This window comes from Aethalodelphis obliquidens, unplaced genomic scaffold (assembly GCF_003676395.1).
Source record: "Aethalodelphis obliquidens isolate GAN/ISIS:26980383/991018 unplaced genomic scaffold, ASM367639v1 scaffold63, whole genome shotgun sequence".
Classification (NCBI taxonomy): Eukaryota; Metazoa; Chordata; class Mammalia; order Artiodactyla; family Delphinidae; genus Aethalodelphis; species Aethalodelphis obliquidens.
Window position 1 is genome coordinate 2,440,172 of NW_020838007.1, and position 19,727 is coordinate 2,459,898.

At 65.5% G+C, this 19,727-nt stretch overlaps 2 protein-coding genes across 6 annotated transcripts; one reads left to right on the plus strand and one right to left on the minus strand.

Moving 5' to 3' along the window:
• The first annotated feature begins 1,504 nt into the window (after positions 1-1,504).
• On the plus strand, positions 1,505-16,706 carry ZDHHC8 (zDHHC palmitoyltransferase 8). Of its 5 annotated transcripts, XM_027088459.1 has the most exons (13): positions 1,505-1,603; positions 1,818-2,067; positions 8,302-8,423; positions 8,591-8,748; positions 8,826-8,998; positions 9,202-9,304; positions 9,541-9,597; positions 9,737-9,828; positions 9,990-10,131; positions 10,325-10,445; positions 10,519-10,628; positions 11,956-12,956; positions 14,050-15,269. In XM_027088459.1, the coding sequence occupies exons 2-13, from the start codon at positions 1,964-1,966 to the stop codon at positions 14,219-14,221; spliced, it is 2,355 nt and encodes a 784-aa protein (XP_026944260.1). In that variant the 5' UTR covers positions 1,505-1,603; positions 1,818-1,963; the 3' UTR covers positions 14,222-15,269. The 5 variants fall into 5 exon arrangements, with proteins under 5 accessions (XP_026944260.1, XP_026944264.1, XP_026944265.1 ...); XM_027088463.1 differs by having other exon boundaries at positions 1,508-2,067; positions 14,654-15,269; XM_027088464.1 differs by having other exon boundaries at positions 1,508-2,067; positions 8,591-8,664.
• Positions 16,707-17,387: 681 nt separating this feature from the next.
• CCDC188 (coiled-coil domain containing 188) lies at positions 17,388-19,562 on the minus strand. The gene is given in 9 exon segments (XM_027088857.1): positions 17,388-17,574; positions 17,664-17,713; positions 17,842-17,899; positions 18,088-18,152; positions 18,243-18,302; positions 18,410-18,466; positions 18,554-18,658; positions 18,813-18,920; positions 19,026-19,562. Coding segments are annotated over 9 exon segments (1,227 nt in total).
• Between the last annotated feature and the right edge of the window lie 165 nt (positions 19,563-19,727).

The window sequence follows — 19,727 nt, forward strand, 5'->3', positions numbered from 1 at the left end:
GTACATGGTGAATTCCACTTGCTGTAAAACGCCAGGCTGACTTCCCTCCTCTTGGGTGAGGAGATGTGTCTCCAAGGGGGGAACCCTGAGCGGGGCGGCCCCTCAGGGTGGCTGGGGCACAGCCATGCTGTGACCAGGCTGCACTGCAAGGTGTGGCAGCCAGGACGATCGGGGACACTGTGGGGGCTCCTCTGAGCCCCCAGCCAGTGTATGTCCAGGTGGACTCCCTGAGGCGAGGGGGTGTGTGATGGGGTGTGTGATGGGGTGGGGGTGGGGCGCGAAATGGCCACTCTGTTCCAGGTCAGTCCCTTGGCCTGCAGCTCAGGCACTCTGCTGTGCTCAGGAGAGGACACCTGGGCCATGGCCTCACTGGGTCCGCCCCACCCGGGACCCCTCTGCCCAGGCAGTCGGCAGGGACCTCTTCAAGGGGGACACATGCCCTTCCTGCCCACGCCCAGCGACAGGTGCTTACTGCACAGCTCTCACCCCGCACAGACCTGGAGGCCCTCTGGGGGCCTCCGTGTGCTGGGCCACAGAAGAGCTGGAGCCAGGGCCAGGCCCAGGGGGTGGCGGAGGGCTACAGTGTGTCCTCAGGCCCTGAGGCCACCAGAGGCTGAGGCAGCCCGGGCAGAGCAAGGAGGTGTCTGCTCTCCGCTCACCTCTGGGCCCCGGGCCTCCTGGGGTGGGTGGGCTCCCCGAAGGGCAGAGGCTGTAACTGGGGTGGTGGGAGGAAGCCCATTACCACCTCTGCTGTCCAGCAGCTGCATTAATGCCTCTGTTCTGGCCCCCAAGCCCAGGTTCCTTTCTAACAGCTCACGGCCCTGCCTGCTGGGCTAGGACCTTAAGGCGAGGTGGGGTCTTCCAGTCTGAGGAGTCCCAGGGCCTGTGCAGCGTGGCCCAAGGAGGTGGCCTGAGGAGGTGGCCGCTGGCCTGCGCGGGGTTCTGGCTGTAGAGAAGCAGATGCCCAGGGCCAGGGAGGGCGAGGGCCCCACATGGATTCTGACCTGGGGAGGGGGCAGATGGGTCTTGGTTTCAGAACAGAGGACCCAGGGACCGGTCCTCACTGTGGAGGCTGTGGTCCACCCACGCGCGGCCCAGCACTGCGAGGCTGCTGGTCCACCTTAAGCGACAGCAGTGGCGGTGCTGGAGGGGTGGGATTTCCTGCAGGAGGTGGGCCTGCCCGCGGGCCTATCCCAGGCACGGGCAGGGTGCCCGGCCCTTCCTGAGGGGCACTCCTTTCTGTCCTGGGAGGCCTGCAGCCTGGGCTGGGATGCAGAGGGACCAGCAGACCCGCCCTCCTTACCCTGCCCGCTGGCCCTGTGGCTCAAGGGCTGTGAGGTGGGCAGGGGATAAACAACCAAGGTGCCCCTGCAGTGTCACAATCCCCCACCCTCATAAATGCTGCGGGTGGGGTGGGGTGGGCGGGGTGTTCCTCCAGATGGGAGGGGCCAGGCCCTACCCAGGAAGAGCTCCGAGGTGTTTAGGGAAAGATCTGTGCAAACAGGGACCCGGAAGGGACCTACATGCTCCAGCGCCGCGGCCTGTGGGCTGGGGACAGGAGGCCTGGCGGTCGCCGTGTGTACCCCGGTGGGCAAGACCTCAGGTGTGCGGCGGCCGCATGGCCTCTGAGGGTCACGGGCTCCCAGCCTGGAGTTGGAGGAGAGGCCCCGCTGCGGGAGGGTCCGCCGCCGGCTCTGCCCCGAGCTCAGAGGGAGGAGGAGGAGGAGGGAGATGGCAGGCCGGGCAGGTGGGAGGGGCCGGCTGTCGCGAGGGGCCCCGCCCGGCCCCACGGCCCCTCACCGCTGGTCCACCTTAAGGGGCGCGCTGACATCAGCACGCTGTCTCCGCCGCCGCCCGGGAGGTGGGATTTCCTCTGCTGCCACCGCTGCTGCCTGGGTCCTGCCCGTCCAGCCGGCCCCGCCCGCCCGGCCCCGGGGAGGGATGCGGCGGCGCGGTGCCCAGGATGCCCCGCAGCCCCGGGACGCGCCTCAAACCCGCCAAGTACATCCCGGTGGCCACGGCGGCCGCACTGCTGGTCGGCTCCAGCACCCTGTTCTTCGTGTTCACGTGAGTCGGCCGCGCCGCTGGGGCCAGAAGGGGCAGGGCTGCGCACAGCGGTGGACGCGGCCTGGAGGGACCAGGGCCGGGGTTGGGCTGGCGGGCTGGGCTGGGTTGGGGCACCAGGGCCGTGGGCAATGTGAGACCCCACTCTGGACCAAGGCTGATGCCACGAGCATGCCCTTCCTGGGGTGTCAGGGACAGGTGAGACCTGGGTGTGAGGACACTGGTGTCCGATGGCCACCCTGTGAGCATACCAGGCAGGCCCTGGGTGCGAGGCGCTGGCCCGGGCAAGGGAGTGCGTGCGGGGGCTGCCCAGGGTGTGGCTGCAGCCCTGCCCTCCCCACGAGGGGAGGGGGGCCGCCCAGAGCCACCAGCCCTCCTTGCTAGGAGCCAAGGACGACTCTCAAGTGCCCTCCCAGCCGTCCGGCCCCAGGCCAGAGCCAAGTTCCCGCGTAGGTGTGGCCTGGCCCGGCTGCCACGTGCCTGCCCCATGGCCACCACCGACGCTGGCCTGGCAGTGCCCTTTGCCTTCTCTTGACCTCCTTCTCAGGAAGGTCCAGTGGTCACAGCTGGAGGCCCAGGTCAGGCCACACCCAGGGACACTGGCCTCAGTGGGCGCTGGGACCCTTGAGGCAGAGGGCAGGTAGGTCCCGGGCCCGTGCAGACCAGGGCAGGGGCTGACCACAGTTCCCTCTGCATTGTTGTGCCACCCCCCTCCCCAGGGCTCCTCAGGCACAGGGAAGGGTTGGGGACCCCAGGCTTCAGCCATGCAGGTCTGCGACCACCTCCTGCCACAAGTCCCAGGCTGGGACACAACCAGGTCACCAGAGTAGCAACCACTCTAGCCTTCCTGGGGACCTGAGGCTTGGGGTGGCCGCAGCCAGTGGGGCATCTGTTCCAAGGCGGGGGTGGGCAGAAGCCAGCGGGTACCCTTTCACCTTAGCCGGGGCGAGGGCAGCAGCACAAGGATGGAAGGCTGCATTGGGCACCTTGGAGGTAGGCGAGCCCCGACCTGGAGGCTGGGCTGGGTGGGCACCACAGGCTGCCAACAGCATGTTTAAAAAAGGCCTGTGTGGACAGGCTTATTTCTGGCTTTGGCGAGCAGACTTGTTCTTGTCACTCAGATGCTGCTGGCTATGAGGCTGTGGGCAGCGGGCGCGGGCCGAGGTGGGATGCGTCCCGCTGAGGCTTCTGGAGGGTGGGGCCTGGGCAGGGGTCTTGCGGGAGTCTGGGCCCTGCTTCCCTGCAGCCTGGCCTCCACATGCTGGTTCTGGTTTCTCACTCCCCAAATGCAATTCAGCATTTGTCCTGACTTTAAAAGGAATATGTGTTCTCTAATGAGAACTTGTGAAACGCTGGGGAAAAGTTCAACAAGCAACTGAGATCAACCCCACCCCAAGGAGCTCACCCACCTCCTCTCCCCTTAGGTGCACACAGGCCCCCTGAAGGGTGCTTGTCCTGAGCCTTCCCTTGATCTCAGAGGGTCCCTACTGTCCTGTGAACTCAACCTGCCCTAGGGGCTGGGCATGGAGGCTGCCTACCCTCCCTCTGCTCTCACTGCTGGGGTTCTGGGTTCTGGGTTCAGTGATCCAGCGCTGAGAGGTTCGGGGTTGCCTCAGGGCAGCACAGGTGTGCCCTGCATCCTGCCCTGAGTGACTCACTCTGCCTGAGAGACCATGCGGAAGATGGAGGTGCAGGGGTGCTAGCCGGCGTCCAGGTGCAGCAATCATCTTGCCAAGGGACCCTCACTCGCCCCCTGGAACAGGGATCCCTGCACCCCACGGCCACATTCCTTGGCTGAATGGCCATTGAGGACCCTGGCTGGCGCCCAGCCCAGTTCTGAAGGCATTGTAGTTCCTGAGGGGGTCTGCTGGGTAGCCCAGGCCCAATGACACCACCCACAGTGGACTGATTCCGGGTAAGCAGGGGGCCAAGCAGTCCCCTTCTTGGGACAGGCCTCTCGTCACCCCGGTACCCACACCTCTGCCCTGTTTCTGATCCCAGGCCCACTGCAGACTCAGACACCTGCTCCTGGGCCCTTCCTACCCTGCCCTCGGGGCCCCACAGGATTCTGTCTGCTCTGCTCCTTGGACTTCACTGGAAGCTGAGTGGTCCCCGGCGCCCGCTCTATACTCAGTAAATATGAGTTGCTCCTTTGAGACAGGTCCACGTAGGCAGCAGCTCCGGGTGTCACTCAGGGTGGGGAGCCCAGGCCTAGAGGACCAAAGACCCCTCCCTTGGGCCAGGTCTCTGAGGGTCTCGGCCAGCAGGACATTCAGACATGTCACCAGGAAAGGCTGGGGTGTAGGGAGGAGGCCCAGAGCTGGGGGTGTCCCCCCACGAGGATGGGTAGCATGCCTCAGGGTAGGTTCCTGGTGGCCCTCCTCCTCCAGGAAGCCTTCCTGGGTTCTTGGTACAGTTCTGTCCCCCTGGACCCCAGAAGGCTCAGCGTCAGGCCGGGTCAGGTGCTGGGAGGTGTCCGAGAGTGCCGAGGCCAGGTCTCTGCCCCTTTCCCTTCCTCCTCCTGGAGCCACCTTACAGAACGACAGGGACCCTGTGAACATCAGAGGGCCAGGGCTGCTTGGTGGGATACCCATGCCTGGGGCCGACACTGGGCTGTCTTGTCTCTGTCTGGGGCCAGTGGGCTGACTTCTGGGATGTCATGGCAGGTGCCCAGGATGGGCCTGAGCCCTCCCTATGCTTAGAGGCCCAGTCAGCCACAAGGCCCAGCCTAGGACAGTGAGAGTTCCAGTCCAAGACCAAGCCAGCCTGCGGCGGGCCTAGGTGGATGGAGCCGCTGGCAGGGACCATATGGGGAGGGGGACACTTGGTGTTAGTCCCCTGCCAGGACTTGCTGTGTGTACCCCTGGTCCCCTGAGCTTCAGTTTCCCCATCCGCTTGGGTGTCTGTAGGGTGGGTGCATGTGGCCAGAGGCCCTGCCTGGCTGGACCAGGCAGAGTAGCCGCAGACCCTCTGGTTCCGGGTGTCCCGTGTGTGAGCTTCATTAGTCAATGTTAATGAAGAACCTGATTTAAGTGAAAACGTCTGAGTTAAAATTTTCCATTCTGCATTTAGCCGAGGCAGCATGCTACGCTGCAGAACCCCATCCTGCTGGGTGGTGTCTCCCGCCGGCCCAGGTTGGGCCATGGTGGAGGCTCAGGAGGGGGGCCGGCCCGGGGGAGGGGCCTGCAGTGTGTCTGCCACCAGTGGGCAGTGTACAACCCCTGCCTGGCAGGGCGAGCCTGGAGCACACCATTCCCTGGGAGGGGAGTGGGGTGTCATCCCTGAGGGCAGAGAGGTGCTCCTGGAGCCTGGCACAGACTCAGGCGGCAGGAGCAGTGCTGCCTGCCAGGCCTCGCCCACGGAGCTCGCGTGTCCTCACACATCCTCACACTTGCCCAGCCCACAGGGAGCTGAGAGATGTCCAGAGAGGGCTGGGGTGTGTGGGTCAGTGGAGGAGGGGCAAGTCTGCATCTGTGTTTGTGTGTGAATGAGGGTACAAATGTGCCATTGTGTGCACGAGTGTGCATATCCATACACACGTCAGCACACACGTGCCTTTTGTGTTGATCACATGTGCGTGTGTGTATGCATGCTTGTGCAGTATCCACACATGTACGCCTGGAGCATTGTGTGTGTCTGCATGTGTGCTACACACGTGTGCATGCATGGGTCCCTGCATGTTCATGTGGATGTACGTGTGTTCTTTTGTCTTCTCCCCTACTTAGCCGTTCCTGGGCCCTGGCAGCATTGGTTAGTGAGCTAGTCCTTGTTGGGCATGACCCAGGCCTCAGCCCCTCTTATGGCACAGCCTGGGGGTAGAGACCCCTGGGGTGAGGATGGGGGGACAGAATGCGTGCCAGTGCCTGATCCTGGGTCTGAGTGAAGCCTGGGGGGCTGGAGGTGGTGAGTGGAGGGTGCAGTGGCTCAGGTCCCAGTCAGAGAACCCATGCCCTCCCAGACTTGCCCAGCACAGGCTAAAGCCCCACCCTGCCCTCCCTGGTATGTGCTGCCCACGCATGCAGTGGGTGGGTGGTGTCCACCCTGGGTAGAGGCCGTCTAGAGCCTCATTGCAAGCGTTACTCCATCACCTTGCAGCTGCTGCTCTCCCCAGCCCCAACTGTGTCACTCAGGGTCATCAAGGCCCAGGGAGGACAAAACAGTGTGGGCCTCCGGGGCGGGGGTTCAGTCCCTGCCTTGGGTGACAAGCCCTCAGATACCCTTGATTGTAAAATGGGGATGACAGAAGCGCCGCCCCCCAGCCTGAAGGGTGGGATGCATGGTTCACTGAGCAGGCCGGTGGGCAGTGGGCTCTCAACATCTGCCGGTAAAACTTGGAGGGCGATGATGAAGGGCCGTGCTCGGCCCCCGTCCCACGTCCTCCCGCCTTCAGCGCCCGCCTGCCTGCTGCACGTGTCTGCATGTCTGTCCGTTCTCGGCCGGTTCCTTCCTCTCGAGAGCAGGCTGGCTCCCCAGTGTGCGACAGTGCAGGTGCCTGAGAGCCACACTTTCCTTTTGCACAGACTACATGGTCAGCCCTCCCAGCAGGCGCGTGGGGAGCTGGCTCGCAGCACCAGGGTGGGTCCGCGGTGCCCACCTCTCCCAGGTTCTGGCTGTGCCTGGCTCTCTCTCACCTGTCTTAACCGGCATCTGGGCTCCTAGCCCCCTCCCACCCATTTGGGCAGACCATGCCTCAGGGACCCACCGTCATCCTGCCAAATGACATTGGATCGGAGGTTACAAACATACATTGAGCGCTGTCTGCACGCCAGGCTCCAGCGTGCAGGGGTGGGGAGTATGGAAGGTATCTGCTCTGGGCCGCCTGGTCAGGGGTGGTGGAGGAAGGCCTCCTGGCAGAGGACCCCGTGTCCTCAGACTATGCATCACTTCCACGGTGGGTTCTGGAGAAGAGGTAGGGGCAACTCACGGCTCCCAGCCTGCCGAGTGTGCTGCCTGCCGTGGGAGCGGAATCTTTAAATAGCCTCTTGCTTTCCACTAAAAATAGAGAAGTTCCGCTACCATGGAGGTGGTTGCTGGGGTGGCAGGGCTGGCTCCTGGCCAAGGCAGGCGTGGGCACCAGTGTGGCCGGCGTATGCCATGGGGGCGGGCAGGGCCACGGGCACGACTCACTCTGCAGGTGGCCACAATGCCCTGTCCACATGGTCAAGTCTGGTGTAGGGGATCCCCACTGGCCCCCCAGCTACACAGAGGGCCTGAGTGCGGGGAGGGAAGCAGACCCACTGGGTGCCCCCTGCTTATCACAGCAGCCATGGGAGAGATGGTGAGCCTGAAGCCAGAGGGGCTTCGTAGCAGCCTAGTGGGCAGAAACCCACCACAGAGTTGGGGCAGGGGGTCACAGGCCATGTGCCTGAGGACTGGTGAGTCTCCAGTCCTGAGGAAGATGCTCTCTGTGCCAGAGTGTCCACCAGGGAGGCGTGTGAGACCTTTGCAGGGAGCCATCAATCTGAGAAGGCTTCATGGAAGAGGGGGCAGCCTTGGAGCCAAGTGGCGAGGGGTGATGAGAGATGGCGGAGGAGTGGGAGGCGCCATGCTTTTAGTCTCCAAGTATTCTGCACTGCCCTATGGAGAATAAGGTGACAAATTAAAAAGAAGAGGCAGCCTGGGTGGGGATGCACCCAGGGCCCAGGCCCTGAGACTGCACCCCTCAGGGAAGAGCAGGGAAGAACCCCCCATGCATTTACCGACCGAGGATTGGGGCTCCCCACACCACACCCCAGAATCTCCCTGGCAACAGGATCCTGCCAAGCTGGGGACAGGTCTGGGTGAGGCCCAGGACTGGCCTGAGCTGCCCGGCAGTTCACTGGCCTCTACCCGTCAGAGCACATGGGCAGAGCCAGCTCCTTTCCCATCCTGGGTTCCCACCTCCTGTCTCCTGTCTCCCCATCAAGGGCAGGGTACCCGGAATGATTCCCAGCTGGGGCAGGAGGACGCGGCTTGGCTCTGGCCTATGGGCCTCCCTGAGCCTCAGTCTGCTCAACGGGGGGTTGAGCTCCTAACAGGCGCTCAGGGGTGTCTGGGTCAGGGCTGGCACACACGGAGCCTGTGCACAGCCCCTGAGGGTTGAGTAGAGAAGCAGTGGGCCCGTGGCAACAGTGGTCTCCCTGACTGCCATGCTGAGTGCTGCACGCGTGTGGCCAAGCCTAATTCCTCTGCCCCGCGTCCCCTCCCCACACACCTGCCACACCCCCAGACCCAGCTCTGCACTGCTGTCCGACACAGGTGCCCATGGTTGACACGAGCTGTGTCCCCAGCCGTTCCTGTCTACAATGGCATCCTCTTCCTCTTTGTGCTGGCCAACTTCAGCATGGCCACCTTCATGGACCCTGGCGTCTTCCCCCGAGGTAGGGCCCTGTGCTGGGGTAGCTCATCTGGCTGACTTTCGCTAGAGTGTGAGTGGCTGACAAAAGAGAGTCTGGCTGGGGGCGGTGTGGGGGGTGGGTGGGAAGGGCTGGCTGGAGAGGGGCTCTCCTGCCAGGGAAGTCACTTTCGTGCTGCCCCCGACCCACAGCGGATGAGGACGAGGATAAGGAGGATGACTTCCGGGCCCCGCTGTACAAGAACGTGGATGTGCGGGGCATCCAGGTCCGTATGAAATGGTGCGCCACCTGCCACTTCTACCGCCCGCCGCGCTGCTCCCACTGCAGCGTCTGCGACAACTGCGTGGAGGTGACCGCCTGCCCCGCCCCCAGCCCACGCCCTCCTCCCCTGCCCGCCGTGTGCCCTGACGCACTGTTCCTGCCCAGGACTTCGACCACCACTGCCCCTGGGTCAACAACTGCATTGGGCGCCGCAACTACCGCTACTTCTTCCTGTTCCTGCTGTCGCTCAGTGCGCACATGGTGGGCGTCGTAGCCTTCGGCCTGGTCTACGTGCTGAACCACGCCGAGGGGCTGGGCGCCGCGCACACCACCATCACGTATCCTTGGCCTGACCACAAAGGCGGTGTGGACCGGGGACGCTTCTCACAGGGGAAGTCGAGGCTTGGAGGGGTGGGTCGGCAGCCCAGAAGTCCCCAGGGAGTGGGTCTCCTTCCCTGAGCGGGCGGTGGGGAGGGGCGGGTAGTCTGTCCACAGGTGCCTGCTCCATCCTCACCCACGGCCGTTGGCCTTAACGGGCCAGCATGGCCGTCATGTGTGTGGCCGGCCTCTTCTTCATCCCTGTCATCGGCCTCACTGGCTTCCACGTGGTGCTGGTCACTCGGGGCCGCACCACCAATGAGCAGGTGCAGACCCTGGGTGGGGCCATGCAGTGATGGGGCTGGGCATGGGAGGGTCCCCGATGGGCTGAGCGAGGAGCCAGGGCTGCACAGGGACTGGGGTGGGGGGGGGGCGGGACAGGGCCGGGGCCCTCGGCTGATGTGCAGCTGTGGTAGGGGAAGCTCTGGCCCTGGAGACCCCAGGTGGGGTTTGGCATGTGGGGTCTCACCTGCCCTGTCCCCCTCCTTGCCCCCATCTGTAGGCACTGCAGCCACCAGTGAATCAGAGCCCAGAAATTCCACAGCAGGGGCAGACCCTGGTGACCTGGGTTGGGGGCACCCCTGGGCTAACCCTGCCCAACTCACCTCTGCGGAACCCCTGCTGTCCCTGCCTGTCCCCCTGCCCTCCTTGGCCAGACCCTGGCTGGCCAGGCTGGCTGAGGGGTCCCATGTCCACAGGTGACGGGGAAGTTCCGTGGGGGTGTGAACCCCTTCACCCGCGGCTGCTATGGGAACGTGGAGCACGTGCTGTGCAGCCCCCTGGCGCCCCGGTGAGGCCCGGCGGGTGTCCAGTGGGCCTCCTCGGGGTTTGGGGTGGGCAGCCATGGGCCCTCAGCCTGATCCACTTCTGCTTTTGGCAGGTGGGGTCCTGCCCTTGGCATGCATTCAGGCCAGGTTGCCCTGGCCACTGACCCCTCTGGCCCTGGTGCAGGTATGTGGTGGAGCCGCCCCGGCTGCCGCTTGCCGCTCGCCTGAAGCCGCCCTTCCTTCGGCCGGAGCTCCTGGAGCGAGCCGCACCACTCAAGGTCAAGCTTAGTGACAACGGGCTGAAGGCTGGCCTGGGCCACAGCAAGGTGGGGGCCCAGGGGTGGGGTAAGGGATGGGGTGAGGTGGGAAGTGGTCAGGTTGGAGGGGCCTAAGAGTAGAAGGGGGAAGGACTGGGTGGAATCGGGGAGAAGTCTAGGTCCCAGGCCTCAGGATGGAGTCCCCAGTTAAGCCCTGCCCGTGGCCTGTACCCTACACACCACTGACCGTGCCCCCTCCCAGTCCAAGGGCAGCCTGGACCGGCTGGATGAGAAGCCGCTGGACCTGGGGCCGCCGCTGCCCCCCAAGGCGGAGGCTGGCACATTTGGCAGCGACCTGCAGACCCCACGCCCCGGCAGTGCTGGTGAGGCGGGGGCGGCCAAACGGAGGGAGGGGCACAGACTGATCCCAGTCTGACAGTGGTCCATCTTCCCCAGAGAGCGCCCTGTCGGCGCAGAGGACCAGTCCCCCGACACCCGCCATGTACAAGTTCCGGCCCGCCTTTCCCACGGGTACCAAGGCGCCCTTCTGTGGGCCGGGTGAGCAGGTGAGGAGGCCTGGCCCTGCCCAGAGGTCCCGAGGTCCCGCCCCGCAGGCTCCACCCAAGAGCCCCCCCGCCCCCGCCCCCCGGACCCCGGGAAACTCCAGAGCCCCGCCCCCAGACTTCGCCACACCCTGGAGGCCACTTCCCAAGGAATCCTATCTAAGGCCACGACCCAGGTCTCACCCCTGAAAGACCCGCCTGGGTCACAGAGGGTGTGGGCATCCCAGCTGGGGCTGGTAGAGGGGAGCAGGGCCAGGTGTCCTGGGAGGGGCTGGCACAGGCAGTCCTAGCCACCCAGCCCTTGGCCAGTGTTGCCTGCTGGCTCTAGGCGCTGCCCCCGGGGGCACTGTGTGCCAGGATGCCTGGAATTCCACAATTAGTCACTCTGTAAGGTCCTCAGGGCCCTCGGGAAGGCTTCAGAGGAATTTGAGATTGTTTGAGGAAGCACATTTATTCTCTGCGTTCACGTGGAGCAGCGGACGGCCTGAGCAGACACCCAGACCCCTGAGGTTCCCAGGCTGCCTGCCTCCTTCATGCCACCAGAGGGCAGGCCCATGGCTGAGCCAGCACACTTGGACCAGCCCCTCTCTCCCAGGGAACTCCCTCCAGGACTGATATCCTTCCTGACCCTGCCTCTGGGGCCTGCTGGTCAGGGCAGTGAGTCTGGGCCTCCCTGGCCAGTGTCCGGTGGCCCTTCTTGGAATGAGGGGGCTTAGGTGGGTTGCCTCCTTCCTGGGATTGTCCTGGGTCCCATGGAGGGTCCGGCTGGTTGGCCAAGTGCCCTGAGGCCACATTTGTCCCCACCCATGCGCCTTCTGGGTTTTGAGGTTCTGCAGGCTCTTGTCCCAATCCAAGTCTGTGTGCCTGGAATCACGGAGAATCAAAAAGGCCCCTCTCTGTCACTGTGGCTACCCCCTGGGCTGCTGGGCTCTGAGGGCACTGCCCTGCTGTTTGCTTTGCACTGCCCGCCCAGACCCTCAGCCGTGGGCTGCCTGGGAGAGGCCCTGGGTCACTGTGTGGTTAAGTCTCTCTGAGGTCCTGATCCCAAGGCTGCCCCAAGGCCCCTTCCTCTCCCTGGGGAGTTGGGCTGGAGCAGATGCACAGCCTTCCCTGGAGAGATACTGGGGCCCCCGGCTCTGCTCCACCCTGTCCCCGCTTCCCTCCGTGGGGCGCAGGGGATAGAGAGCTTCTGGGAACAGCTCGTCGGTTGCACCTGCCGCCATCCCTGATGCCACCGGGATTGCAACTTCCTAGTGGGCACAGAGCACCTGGTGAGCGGGCAGGGCACGGTGGGTGGGCCAAGATGGATGTGCGCCATCTCCCCCTGCAGGTCACGGGCACTGACTCCCTGACGCTGGGGGAGGACAGCATCCACAGCCTGGACTTTGCATCCGAGCCCAGCCTGGATGTCCCTGACTACCCGCCCAGTGGCCTGCATGCGGCCTACCCGCCATCCCCACCACTCAGTGCTGCTGACACCTTCTCAGGCGCCTTGCGCTCCCTGAGCCTCAAAGCCGCCAGCCGGCGGGGCGGGGACCACGTGGCCCTGCAGCCCCTGCGCTCTGAGGGTGGGCCCCCCACGCCCCACCGTGGCCTCTTTGCCCCCCACGCACTGCCCAACCGCAACGGCAGCCTGTCCTACGACAGCCTGCTGAACCCTGGCTCTCCCGGGGGCCACACGTGCCCGGCCCACCCCTCAGCTGGCGCAGCCAGCTACCGCTCACCCTACCTGCACGCGGGTGCAGCGGGCGACCCACCACGGCCCCCGCCCCGCAGCTTCAGCCCCGTGCTGGGCCTGCGGCCTCGGGAGCCCTCGCCTGTGCGCTACGACAACCTGTCCAGGACCATCATGGCCTCCATCCAGGAGCGCAAGGACAGGGAGGAGCGTGAGCGGCTGCTGCGCTCTCAGGCTGACTCGCTCTTTGGCGACTCGGGCGTCTACGATGCACCTAGCTCCTATAGCCTGCAGCAGGCCAGCGTGCTGTCTGAGGGCCCCCGTGGCCCCGCGCTGCGCTGCAGCTCCAGGGACGACCTGGTGGCCGGGCCCGGCTTCGGGGGCGCCCGCAACCCCGCGCTGCAGGCGTCGCTGTCCTCGCTGTCCAGCGCCGTGAGCCGAGCGCCGCGGACCTCCTCTTCCTCCCTGCAGGCAGACCTGGCCAACAGTGGTGCCCCGGGGGCCCGGCCTGCCAGCGGCTCGCACAGGTCGCCCGTGCGCCAGGTCCCTCCGTCCCCACCTAGCACTCCCCGCTCGCCCTCCTACGTGGGCCCCAAAGCCGTCGCCTTCATCCAAGCGGAGCTCCCAGAACCGCCGCCCTCGCTGTCTGTGCAGAGGTGGGTGCTCAGGGTGCGGACAGCTGCTGGGCACAGGGCAGGTGTCTGGCTGCCTGCAGGGCCTCTTGGCCAAGCACGTGGGGGCTGCCCAGGAGGCCTGAGGCTACCTAGGGGGGTGGGCCTCACCCACCTTGGAGGATCCTGGCGGCCAGTGTGAGGGTAGCCCGGCTCCAAGGACGCCTTGGCATGTCCTGGGACCAGGGGCAGGAGAATTTGCATCTTGAGCCCAACACCCACACTCTCCCCTGGCTGGCACAGACCCAGCATGTGGGGGACCCTAGGGTTCTTCCTCTAGAGATGATGCCACTGTCCATGCCCAGAAGGCCAAGTCTGGGTGACCCTCCTCCCACAGCAAAACATGCCACTCTGGGCACCACGGTCCTGGCCCTCGGGGGGCACACAGCCCCAGGAAGCAAGGGCTTCCCTGCTCAGAGATGGGCAAACTGAGTCTCAGAAGGGCAGGCTGGTCCCAGGCCCACGTACAAGAGCTGAGCAGCTGCTGGGCACGTTTGCTCACCAGGGCTTCACCTGGCTGCCGTGAGCACAGGCTCAGTTGACGAGGAGGTTCCTGTTGTGCGTGTGACAGGCCCAGAGGGGGCAGCTGTGAGGCAGCCCAGGGAGGGAGGGGCTCCTGCCTGCATGAATGCTGGGCAGCGAGGTCCATGCTACTGGTCAGTGCTGGGCAGGCTGGAGGGCAGAAGGGCAGCCCCTCGTTTCCCTTGGAGGGAGCAGGGAAGAGGCCACATCGTCACTGCTGGGCTTCCCAGCTCAGGGCACCAGGACAGGGCAGGGTCTAGGGACTCGCCTGGCCAGCATCCACCTGGCGTCCCTGTGTTCTGTGGTCTGTGCCGAGAGGCCTGGGAGGGGATGGCAGCCATTCTGACATCTGTCTGTCCTGTGACAGCACGGCCCTCCCCTGGCAGGTTCTGCTCCCCCACCCATTTCCGTGTGGGACCGTCCAGGGTCAGAGGCAGGGGCTGCCCAGTGCTCCGTCTGTGTCTGTGTCCTCTGTCCTCTTGCCTCCGCTGGCCCCTGTCCTGCCATGGTCCCGTGTTCACCGTGTGTGTGCGTGTGTGTGCTTGTTTTGATGCAGGGACCACCCTCAGCTGAAGACCCCCCCAAGTAAGCTTAATGGGCAGTCCCCGGGCCTGGCCCGCTTGGGGCCTGCCACCGGCCCCCCAGGGCCCTCCGCCAGCCCCGCCCGGCACACGCTCGTTAAGAAGGTGTCCGGCGTGGGTGGGACCACATACGAGATCTCGGTGTGAGGACTGACTGCCACCCGTCGCCGTGGTGCCATGGGAGCCAGGACCCCCCCCCACAGCGGCTGCCCCCCTCCCAACTTCTCTACCCCGGGAGAGGAGGCCCAGGCTTGGTGTGGACGCATCAGCGGGAGGAGAACTACGCCTCCACGGGCCTATCCCTCGTCCTCAGCCCGTGCATCCACTCATCTGCTCACCAGGGCACGGCTGGGCCAAGGGCCATGAGGCTGCAGGATCTGCGTGTTGGTGGCCCTGCTCCCGCGAGCTGGGGCAGCAAGGGGGCGTGGACTGCACAGGTTGTCACCAGGCCAGTCCCTACCCACTTCCCTTACACATGGGTCACTGTGGCCCAGAGATGGACAGAGAGGCCTGGGCCCCTGGCCGTCCTCCCAGACCGAGGGCCCCGCCGCCCAGCTGCTCCTAACCATTGCCTTTCAGGGACCCGCTGGAAGCTTGTAGCTTGGCAAGGCCCACTCTTCTGCAGGGAGTCCAGGCCCGGCCCACAGGCACCCAGCTTCGGGACTGCTCTGGGTTCTGACGGACAGGTGCACAAATGGACAGACGGACGGACAGCCAGCTGTGGGTGGGGTCCTGGCTCCGTGTGTCTCGTCTCGCCCAGCTGGTGGGCGCGTCCCCGTGTCTGTGCGCTGAGCTGCCATGCCACGTCCCATGTGTTCACGCTCGGGCCCCCGCTGCCCCCACTGCCCGGAAACTCGCTTTAATTGAAGCCTTAATCTTTGCTTTATGCTCTTGTGGGAGGTGATGGGGGCAGGGGGAGCGGGCACAGGAGGCCGGATGCCGCCACAGGGGGCCCACGCGACCCCGAGTCCCCTCCCTGCAAACTGGAGACCCCCACCCGAGGCATGCAAAGTCCAGGCCCTGCTGGAGCCTGGGCGCCCACGTGGAAAGCACATCGGGGAGGGGTCGGAGTTTTGTCTGGCGCCAGGGACCCGAGAGTAAGCACACGGCAGCGTCCGCTTGCGTTGTGTCTGTTTTATGTTTTTATATCTACATCTATATATCTATAATTTTATTAAAAAAAGAAAAAGAGTCATTTCGATCCTTTCCTTGAGCAAGGCCAGGGGCTCCGGGCGGGGGCAGAGGGCGTCAGGCTCCGGGAGAGGTGGTGGCAGATAGTCTGGGCGTGGACGTTCTGCGTGGGCGTTTCCGTGGACTTAAGCCAAGTTGGAGGCCTGGGGGGTGGGGGCTGGCCGGTGGTTCTCTGGCTGACCAGCGTGAGGTTTCCCTGGGTCTGCGTCATCCCTGGCAGTAACAGGACGTTTGGAGAGAAGCTGGGACTGCAGCTGCCCCAGGGGCCCCGGGATCCCAGGAGCAGGGAGTGCCCGCCCGTCCTGCAGCTGCGCGGACTGGAACTCATCTCCCGTCCCCCCTGCAAGTGTCCGGGGTGGGGGCGTCGGGAATCCACAGCTTTTCAGGGGCTGGGGGACCGGGGCAGGGGCTGGCCATGTGTGGGAGGCCAGTGGGTCCTCAGACCCTGAACCGGGCAGCTCTGCCCCTTGCTGACCTCCGCCTTTCTGCTTCTCTCTCACGGGACGCTGCAACCCGCAGGGGGCGGATCGGTACCTGCAGCCGTGGATGGGGGCGGCGTGGCCAGCCCAGGGTGCCCCCCGGCCTGCACCTGTGCCACCTCGGCCTCCCGGTGGACCGCCCGTCACTGCGGGTCCCCTGGAGCCCGGCCACTGGGGCGCCCCCCCGGGGGGCCGTGTGCCGTCTACACTTGGCCGCCTCCAGCCTCTTCCCCAGCCTCTCAGGGCCCGAGCGGGACACCAAGTAGAAGACTCCGGGGCCCAAGAGGCCAGGCTGCCGCGGACCCTAGGGTGTGGGCTGGGCGTCCCGTCTCCACCAGCGGCACCTTGACTGACCCCGAGCCCACCAGGGCCCGTGACCCTGTGCCCTCCCAGCTCAGGAAGTCCCCACCTGCTGCAGAGGGTTCGAAACCCTAGGTGGGGGCCCTGGAGCTGCTGGGACCAGCACAGCCTTCCCGGGTGTCACCATCACCTGATCCCCCTGCCTGACCAAGCACTTTACACGCCACTTCCTCCCAGGTAGCCCCGGCCTCTGTGGGTTGGGCTGGGTGGGGGTCTCAGGTCGCCCCTGCAGGTCGCTATACTCCCCGCTCCCTGCACCCAGCACATGAACAGATGCCTTAAGCTCCTGGAGCTGCCAGCTGGAGGAGACCCCAGCCCACCGGCCCTGCCCGGTGGTCTTCACCCCTTCACTCTGAGATGTTGCACCTGGCGAGCTCAGAGGGCCCTGCCACCCCCAGCCTTGCAGCCCCCAGCCGGCTGGGCCTGGACGCTCGCAGGGGCAGGGCTGGGCCCTGGCCGTCCCCTCTGCCTGGGCAGCAGCTCTGTTTCTCCCACTTGGGGGTGAGCAGCCACAAAGCTATTCTCTATTGTTCTAAAAGGTATTGCCCCGCCCCAGTTTAATGCACTAAATAAAATTTTTGGTGTTTACCTCCATGGCTCTGTCCACCAGCGTGGTCCCCCTGTCCTCCAAGCCTCTGGGAAGTGCCAGGAGGCTGGACTGGACAGGGACCCTGGGGTGGGGAGGGAACAGGAGCCGGGGGACGGGTGGTGGCTGGGTGGTTTGGGAAGGGGGGTGGTCAGCCAGACAGGGACGTGGCTTATGTGAAGCGACAGCAGAGCCGCAGGCTTATGTGAAGGGTCCCTGATCTCCGAGGTCCGCCAGTCCCAGGGATGAGGCCTGAGGGTCTCACTTTCAGTGGAGCCCCTTCTGCACACCCTCTGCTCAGAGCCCTTCTGGTGGCCAGGGCGGTCTGGGGGCGTCCTGTGGAGAGGCTGCCCTGGCAGCGGATGGGGCTTGGGGGACGAGGCAGGGGCGCCACTGCAAGTGGGACCCTAGGGACCAGGCAGGGACCCTCACTGCAAGATCCGCCTCAGAAGGCGGCAAAGCCTCCTGTGCCCCGCCCCCATTTCCATGGAAACAAGTGCACAGGCCTTGTGTCACTACTATATGTCCAGTCGCAGGCCCAGCCCTCAGGACAGACCCCGCCTCCACCCTCCTCCAAGGCTCTGGGCTGGGACCGGTGCGTGGCAGTGCCATGGGTGGGGGCTGGCACGGCCGCTGGGCACCCTGGGCCACACCAGCCGCCTTGCTTCCTCCTCGCTGGGGCTGTTGGGCCTCCGGCCTAGAAGGGCAGGAAGTCGTCCACCTCAAGGCGCAAGAACGGGCCCAGCAGGGTCCGGAGCTTCCAGACGGTGGCGCGGCTCAGCAGGGGCGGCACCAGCCCCTCGAAGGGCGCGGGGTCCACCATGTACACGTAGGCGGCGGTGCAGGCTAGCAGGGCGCCCAGCAGCAACCTCAGGGCCAGCAGCCTGTGGACGGCTGTGGTCAGGGGGTGGGGGCACCCAGGGGACAGTTCCTGGGGACTGGGCTCTGCCCCTGAGCTCGGACGGCCACCTACCAGAGCTGGCCTTTGAGGCCCTCGGAACATCCCAGCTGAGGCCGCGCCTTCTGCGGGAGAGGGGCTGAGTCAGAGCGAGTTCCTGCTCTCCCTCAGGACAAGGGTGATTCTGGTCACAGGGATCCTCTCCAGCTCCCTAAGCGGGGCCTCCAGGGAGAGGGTGGGGTGGGGGACTTACCCCTATGCACGCCATCTGCTGCTCCTTCCTGACCCGGCTGCGGCACTGGGCCCGTTCCCTAGCGGGGGTGGGGGGGGACAGTGCACAGTCAGCGCCACATGTACCCCCCACCTCAGCCTGGCACCACCTGGTCTGGTGCAGGGGAATTGGGGAGGGGTCAGTGATTGGTCCACCCCATCCTGACCTGGACACCTACCCCCATCCCGGCTCAGCCAGGCCCCGCTGGCTCCCAACCCTGCACATCACCCCAGAATCTCCAGCTGGATGTCCTCCATCTGGTTCAGCACCCCCCGGATGTCCTTCTTGAGCTTCTGGGGGTCAGAGAGGGTAAAGCTGGTCCCCCAACCCCACTGCCCCCACCCAGCCCCCTCATCCTCTGGGTGTTGCCTTTAGGAACCTACCAGGAGCCCGGTGGCCTGGTTGTTCAGGGCCATGTGTACTTCGGCCACGCCGTCCCACACCTGGTGGAGGGTGGAGACTGGGTCACGCCCCAAGGAGCGGGACCCATGCAGGATGCACGTCACAGGTGGCTGCCCCAGCGCCCCCTCCCACCCTTGCAGGTGGGCACCTCGGTGATGGCCATCTTCTTCCTCTCAAAGGACAGTCGGATCTGCTGCAGCTCGTTCTGGGGGAAGGCACAGTGTGGGCAGAGGGAGGGCTGGCGGGTGGTCAGCTCCTTCCTCCCCGCACGCCCCCGGCCTCCGGGGCCCACCTGGGACTGCTGCATGAAGGACTCTTTCCCCCGGCACAGCTCCTGCTGCAGCAGCTGCAGAGGGGCCCTGTCCTTCAGGGGCCGGGCGCTGGCCTGCTCAAGGGGCTGCAGAGGAGCCACCAGCTCAGCCCCAAGGCCATCAGCAGCATCCGTGGTCAAGGACTGCTTGGGAGTGGGGTGAGGGTAGCGCATGGAGTGGCAGGGAGCTCCCCAGAGCCTCCCAACGTCCTACTGGGGCCGCACCCCGCCACGCACTCACCCAGGTCAGGGCCATGCAGCTCAAGTGCTCCGGGCACAAGGGCAGGAACTGCTGCCCCGGCCCCAGGAGGGCCCCCAGCTGCTCCCGCAGGTCCTGGTTCTGCCTTTTCTGGGGGTGGGGGCAGAGAGATGGGAACAGCCACTTCGCAGGCAGGAGGTCGAAGGGGGCGGTGGTGGAGGGCTTGGGGCCTGGGAGGGCTGGGAGCGCACTCACCAGATTCTGGTTCTCCTGCTCCAGCTGGAGAAAGGACTGCTCTGCAGGCCCCAGGAGCACGCTCTGGAGCTGGGAGGGGGCTGCCCTGGGCGAGGCCGGGGTCCCTGCCCCCGGGGTCAGGGGCGGGCAAGGGCAGGGTCTGGGCCCTGAGCTGGGCCCCGCCCCCTGCGTGGGTGTCCCCTGCTCGCGGCCTGAGTGCAGGGGCCAGCCCCACCCCAGCCCCGTCTCTACTTGTCCTTGTCTCGCCCCCGCCGGGTGGTCTCGTGGCCTCTGTCGCTGCATCTCTCCCTCTTCAGCTGTGATAAAGTTCCCAGGTACCTCGTCACCGACCCTGGGCCCCCCACCCCCTGTCCCCGGGGCTGGGAAAGGCCTGGCAGACTCCACTGAGTGGGTGGAGCTGAGAGGCACCATGCAGGGCCGCCTTACAAACCCCTGGCAGGGTGGGTCCAGGCATCCTCCATGGCTGCTCGAAGCTGGGGGTTAGGGGCACTGGGGGTGGGAGTGGCCACGGGGTCCCAGGGTTTTCGGCCCCTCCATACCTCCCTGTGACCCCTTCCTGACCCCAGGTCTAGGCTTTGGCCTGGCCTGAGCTGCCACCCTCTTACAGATGGCCCTGTGAGCCATCTGCCCCTTGGGACTAGATCATGAGACACCTCACAAGTCTGAGGGCCCTCTGGGTGTCATGGCTCACAGGTGCCTCAG

Bases quoted from the DNA above. Each gene is read 5' to 3' on its own strand.
- ZDHHC8 (XM_027088459.1), top strand. From the start codon at position 1,964: ATGCCCCGCAGCCCCGGGACGCGCCTCAAACCCGCCAAGTACATCCCG. The intron at 8,999-9,201 runs GTATCCTTGGCC...TTAACGGGCCAG, and splicing joins GCCGCGCACACCACCATCAC to CATGGCCGTCATGTGTGTGG. The intron at 9,305-9,540 runs GTGCAGACCCTG...CCCCATCTGTAG, and splicing joins GCCGCACCACCAATGAGCAG to GCACTGCAGCCACCAGTGAA.